Source organism: Asparagus officinalis, chromosome 8 (genome assembly GCF_001876935.1).
Source record: "Asparagus officinalis chromosome 8, Aspof.V1, whole genome shotgun sequence".
Taxonomy (NCBI): domain Eukaryota; kingdom Viridiplantae; phylum Streptophyta; class Magnoliopsida; order Asparagales; family Asparagaceae; genus Asparagus; species Asparagus officinalis.
Window position 1 is genome coordinate 128,351,273 of NC_033801.1, and position 6,806 is coordinate 128,358,078.

The following is a 6,806-nucleotide window of genomic DNA, read 5'->3' on the forward strand; positions in this document are numbered from 1 at the left end:
CTAACACGTGCGCGCTAACTTTCCCTGAAGAAAAACCAGCAATCCTCGAAAGTGCTCAAGAGCAAATAGGGAGGTAAGCAATGACGCCACGCAGCTGAAGAACAAGCCTGAGGCGGTCTGATTCCAAAATTACCAAGCCATACAAGATATGATACTATGCACCATCCACATTAATCTTCACGACATCAAGAGGAGGGTGGGTACCAAATGTGAGGCGAGCCGATATTACAAAGGGAGCCCGGCCCCGGGGGCAGCCGTGCCGGAGGGCTAGAGTCTAGAATAAATTTCAGCCACGCCCGTATAACCGTCACAAAGCATGTCTCATTCAAATAGAAACTGTTTTATAACCAAAAGAGTGTTGTAACTGTCTCAAAGCAAACAACTTCATAACTTTAAATGCAAATCCCAACTCCAATTTTAGAAACTAACTGATACACCAGACTCACAAAGAGAGCATCCGACTTCAAACCAAAAAAGGAAAAATAAACGTTCTCCAAACAAACCACAGTCCATAAATATACCAACTAAACCATATAAACCTTATTCCTGCGGGGATTCACTGCCTTTCGACCCGTGATTATTATTGTTGTTGTTGTCATCGGCATCCCCATAATCCCTAGGGCTCGGGCTCCGGCCATTTGCCTCTGGAGAACCCTCTCTTTCTTGGCTGATAGGGCTCCGGCTGTCGTTTCTCTTTGGGCTTCCGCTGTACTCTGAGCCGTTTTGTTCAGCTTTTTTCTGCTCCCTTGGTGGTGGGCTTCCGCTACCTTCGGGAGAAATGCTGCGGTTTCTTGACTTTGGTGGAGGACTGCGACTGTTCTTTGATTTGGGGCTGTATCTAGGGCTTCTAGATCGCCTGTCGTCTCGGTCTAGGCTTCGCTCCCTTCTCCTTGGAGCAGGAGATCTAGATCGACTGTAGTTATGCAACAGTCAAAAACAGAAATTTAAAACACAATTCATCAAATAGAAAAAGGGAACATAATTTATCGAAAGCTCACTTATCAATTAATTTTACGATACCAATGACGTATTTTTCTTGTTTTGTGTGTATGGGATTTGTTCAAATAAGGGTTTGTATTAATCTATAAACATTTTTTAGCAGCCAGTTCACTGTGGTGCAACTTAATTTTCATATAATCTAGTTGAACATTAACCTTGCAGCTTGTTGACACAATTAAGATACCAATGCCAACCTACTCCTTCGCACGTGTAAGGTCCAAAGTGGGGCCTTGATAAGACCCTACAACACTGGTTTCACTCTGCTAGTCCAATGTGATGAGACCTAATCATGATCTACAACACTGGTTTCACTCTGCTAGTCCAAAGTGGACCCATAAACAGATCATGCACATAATAAGGCAGGCAAGAAAAACAAGTAAACAACATTAACCAGTTCTTATGAAAAACCACCATAACTTTTTAAAAAGCGAACATAAAATATGCAATTCTAGGAAGACCCTGAGCCAACTTTCACAAGCCCGAAGCTGAATTCAGGCAGCGCAGTACAACATTAACCACTTCTTATGAAAAACCTCCATAACTACTAAAAACAGAACAGAAAATATGCAATTCTAGGAAGACCCTGAGCCGACTTTTCCGAGCCTGAAGCTGAATTCAGGCAGCTCAGATATCAAGTTCAAGCTTTGATAATTCCTCTCTTCTAAACTAATCCAAATCTAGGTATACATTATGATCTAGTTGATCAATTGTGATGGCCATTGAAAGAGCTGAAAGGAGAAAGGATTTATGTAGCGAACCAAATAATTAGGACATTTCAATTACATGACTTTTGAAGCATTGATAAGATGTTAATGTATATAACATAAAGACGATGATGACAAAACAATGTACCTGTAGCTACGACTACGGCTGAAACTTCGGCTCCGGCTTCTACCACGACGAGGGCGAGGAGATAGCGATCGAGAATAACTTCGGCCACGTCTGTTGTAGGAATTTTAATACATAAAAAAAGATGTTAAGCAGAAATAATTAAAAAATGAAACATAAAACAGAGCAGATTGTGGACCTCAGACTCTTGGGACTGTTGTGGCAGTTTCTTTCTATGTGACCTCTTTCTCCACAGCGATAGCACTTGTTTTTCCAATCCCCTGCTTTGCAATCTCTTGCCCAGTGCCCATCAATCCCACAGTTGAAGCACCGACCAGAGCCAGGTGGGGGCCCTCTTCCAAGATATTCACGGGATCCGCCTCCTCTCTCTCCTGAGCCTCGTGGACCCTGCTTATCGAGTTGAAAGAATAACAAGCTAAGAGATTCCAGACAAGCAGTGAAAGTAAACAATGTTTCTTACAAGAATGTAGTAGAGATTTACCCCTTTAGCGAATTCCACAATGATTCGACTTCCATCAAAATCCCTTCCGTTTAAGCTGTACCTTGCATCATCTGCATCTCTAGGATCACTGTATTCCTATAATATGGGGGAAGGTGCAAAAGAAACCACAGCGATAAAAGACCATATTTGAAAAGCAACAAGATAGAGTACGTAAGAAATCCCCATTATTTATCAATTATCATTACATCTAGAGGTGAGAACATGAAAGTAAGAAAGAAATGATTAAAGGGGATGCTTACAACAAAGGCGTAGTCATGCTTCAAAGCCACATCACGTACTCTGCCAAATGGTTTCCAGAAACAATAAGCTCGTCATTACTTAAGTATCAAAGTGTGTGATACTTCGGCCCACACAAGATGAACTAAACACCACTTTGTGATTGTAGCCATTTCCATAAAAAGCAATAACATTACACAAAGAATCGCCAAAGACTCCTATAAATATTGCAAGAATAGCCACCATTTCCATCAAGGCCACCCTCTCACCTCAGAGACCTCCAGGTTGGGAAAAACCCGACAACCTTCAATAAGATTGTTCAAGTTAAAAAAACACATGACACCTGGGGGTTCAACCTTCTCACATGATGAAATTAAAAGAATGCAATGTGAAGCCAACCAGTAAAGTGATGGCTCATCAAGTGACTTGCACCTGACAAATCTCAATAGTTATTTCACAACCTAAACCAATCCGTAAAAAATCAAGAGAAAATAAAATTTTAGAAGCGCCCCTAGGAAGCAATACATTCTAATCAGGCTACCTACTTAGTCAATTATTGCCAAAATGAACCACATGAATAAATCAACACTTCTTTTGTTCTTTCCCCTTTTGGGCCAAGTGGAAAGCATATCAGTGTCTTTTAAAAAAAATGCAAATATGCACCCAGGGAAACCAAGGACAGACACTTGAAAGTGAATAAATGTGCTACAAAGCACCCAACTATTATATGACAAACAAAAATATGAATCTTATATTATTCTAGCTCTATTACCTGCCATATCTGCTAAAAAGGTCTTCAAGATCACGTGTACGAGTGCGGGAAGACAAATGACCAACATACAACCTTGTGCCGCCGTAGCGATCGTCATATCGAGGCATCTTTGAACTGTGACATTCAAAGGGAGAAAAACTACAGTTAGCTCCCAAGATAACCAACAGAAAGGTGGTAAATATAGAAACAACATTCACTGATAGATAAATATAAGATGTTTAGATACAAACAGGAAACATTATCAATAATAAATCTTAAAAACAAATGGATAGAGCACTGATTGGTTAAAGGAATTGGCTTATGGGGTTAAAAAAATTAAGGGGGAAGAAAGATTAAAATGGGGGACAGCAGCAACAAAGGAAAGAAGTGTTGATAAAGTAATATGATTTACTAATATTCTACTAAATATTATTACACTACAAGGAGAATGCAAAAGAATCTCTGACTTCCATGTGTTAGGGACATTAAACCTCAACTACAAGCTTAAAAAGCTGTGATCCTCTTTTCGCAATGGCAAAATTCTCTTCTTTCAGTAGAAGTTGTTTTCGGCACATACCAAAAGGCTTGAACTCACACATGAAGTAATACTGCTTAAAGTAAGTTCAACTGCTATATTGTACTTGTGTGTAACAATCAAACTGAATCTGAATAATGAAGTACCGATATCTAGCCAAATCCATGGAGTCTGCAGATGAAATATTCAGTAAGCTACGCTAAATTGATGTCAAAATTTCAGTCAAGCAGGTAGTCGCATTTCCAAAATAGAATTCAAAAAAAAGTGGAGTAAAGTGATTGCATCCTTTATTTACCGTATCAGATTTTTCACAGATGATCCTAATCAGATTTATGAGCCTACGAATGCACGTCACCCTGCAATCATTAAATTAACAAAAGTTCCCAAATCTTCTAACTATCATATGCACAGTATTATGCATGGTCTATTCTAATCAATTCTCTCCAAGGGTTTCATCGCATTGGATTAAAAAAGATGACTCTTTTTAAAACCCAAAGGTTTTTGTCCGAATATAATTCTTAAACCCAAGGGTTTTCACATGCGATTCTTTGTATATCTGTTATAATACTAACACCCCCCTCAAAGCCCTTTATTTACTGAATCATATTTTTCCAAAAGACAGTTTTTTCGCCCGATCCCCATCAAAACCTAACCCTAGCATATCAGTAGAAGAGTTCAAAATCTACAATCCCAATTGAAAACTCACGAAACTGAGTCAAGCAGAGAACAGATCAAAAGCTTAGATCTTTGAAACATAGGTTAGATGATTATCTTCCAAAAACCTAAAATTTTAGCCGGGTACCTGAACGAAGAGAGAAATCGCAGAAACCCTAGCCGCTCCCGTCGAGATTTTGCTCGAGTGGGAAAGTCTATTAGGAGATATATAGTGCTGCCAGCGAGGGGCATGGACGGTTGCGATGAGTTTGGTTCGAATCGACGGTTGAGAGTGGGTAAAAGCATATTGGACATGTTTTAGTCCTACACCCTCGATATCGTTGACATTACGGCATCGGTCCTAGTTGCGCTTTAATTCCCTTTTTAGGGTTTTTTCAGATAGTAGCCCCTCAAATCTTTGAAATTGCATATTACTCTCTCAAATGCAAAAGAGTCTTGCAAATGGTCCCTATGCTAGTATTTCAGTTAAAAAACCTAATCATAGTTGCATTACTCCTAACTCAATTTCTGTAATCACCAAACCACCCCTCTCTAATTGCAAACCTTTGTGAAGCTCAACTTTGCGCAAGGAATCATATTTTGATAACTCAGCCCAAAATCGATCCCAATACCATAGGAGTCGTATTGAAACCTCCCAAATGTCCGGTCATATAATATTTGAGGGACTAATATTTTAATTTTCACTTTGTGGGTTTTTTATTTTTTTTGTTTATTTTCTTGCTATAAAATAAGTCAGATTCATCTTGAGTTAATCTTTAAACATGGATTATTACGTTTGCCATAAATTTTATTTAAATATTTTTTAAAATTTTATGAAATAGATTTGCGTGTAAAACTGGGATCAATATACTTTTATATACTTTCATACACAACATTATTTTTTTAAATTTGTATATATCAAACTTCATGTAACATATTTGTTTATCGGATCAAATCATCGATCTCTAATTTGTTTATCTTGGTCATTAAATATAGTGTTAAGTGTGTGTTAATAAAATATAACCAAATACTTAATATTAAGATGGTTTGTATAAGCTCCACACAGAGTACATACTTTTCACAATACTGTAAGACATCTTAATTATTGGTAGACTTAAAATAAAAAAATAAATACTAAATATTACTGATAATTAAGGTATAATTTTATATGACAAAATCATTCACATAAGCATATTAAAAATTTTGCATAAAAATCCCTTCTGAAGACTCCTAATTTTACTCAAAAATTAAGTTCTACTATAAAATATTCAAAAAATATTATCATTTGTTCCTTCTTTTCATATTTAATTGAGCCGAGATCAATCATTCTCCACCTTTATTTTTTTCTTTAGCAATTCTACAATAGTGTATTCATCGTCTATATCAATTGTGATATCAGATTGGTATATATAGTAAAGAGCAAAAGACAAGACAATAGTTCAGAAATATATTACAATATACTTAGATCAATTAAATTATATTATTACTCATAATTGATATGCCTCACAGATAAAATGTGTTGACAATTTTAAACTATAAAACAGACTGCGTGGGCCCTCTGACAGAACTTCTTTAATGCAAGTAACCCTCAAGATTAATTTTGAAAATCTCTTGGGGTCAGGAATAAACAACTAACAAGTTTACAGTGGAAACTAGGAGAACGTAGTACATTCTTAATAATTATATATTAATCTTTGCTTAATTTGTTTATAATGACAGGATCTCATTATTAACTAACTACAAGGCCTAGTATATTATATTTTTTTTGGATGTTCAAGGCAGGCAGAGGACCCAGGTGAGTCCTCATCATAATGAATGTTATACAATTTAAGTACAAAGAAAAAAAAAGGATTGATCAATGATGTAGATAGTGAGGGGAAATTCCAACAACTTAATTTGGGTATGTGGATATATTATAGATGGAGATGGAGAAGTATGGTTTTGAAAGCAGTGAGTGTGTGGGATAATTAATATATTTTTTGTTTGTGTGGTTTTCTTCGTTCATTTTGAATATATATGTCGTCATGTGGATATATATAGCTATAGCATTGATATTCTCTTTTGGCTTTGTGGAAGAGTTTGGGTGAAAAAATAAATTATCTAATCCGATTAAAGTAGGATCATATAAGTTAAGCTCATGCATGAAATTTATTTTAACCGACACTAAAATATAAGTATTATTAGCATTAAGATCTAAAATATGTGTGAGATTCTCTATGACTTTTATACAAATAGTATCTATTTAAATAATAATAGTATAATTAAACTTTATGATCTAAAAAAAGATTTAATATACAATA

At 36.3% G+C, this 6,806-nt stretch overlaps 1 protein-coding gene across 1 annotated transcript; it reads right to left on the reverse strand.

Moving 5' to 3' along the window:
• LOC109819415 (serine/arginine-rich splicing factor RS2Z32-like) lies at positions 320-4,768 on the reverse strand. The gene is made up of 7 exons (XM_020385135.1): positions 4,655-4,768; positions 3,339-3,452; positions 2,590-2,629; positions 2,330-2,425; positions 2,027-2,235; positions 1,852-1,941; positions 320-913 (listed from the first exon to the last, which is right to left on the reverse strand). The coding sequence occupies exons 1-7, from the start codon at positions 4,756-4,758 to the stop codon at positions 541-543; spliced, it is 1,026 nt and encodes a 341-aa protein (XP_020240724.1). The 5' UTR covers positions 4,759-4,768; the 3' UTR covers positions 320-540.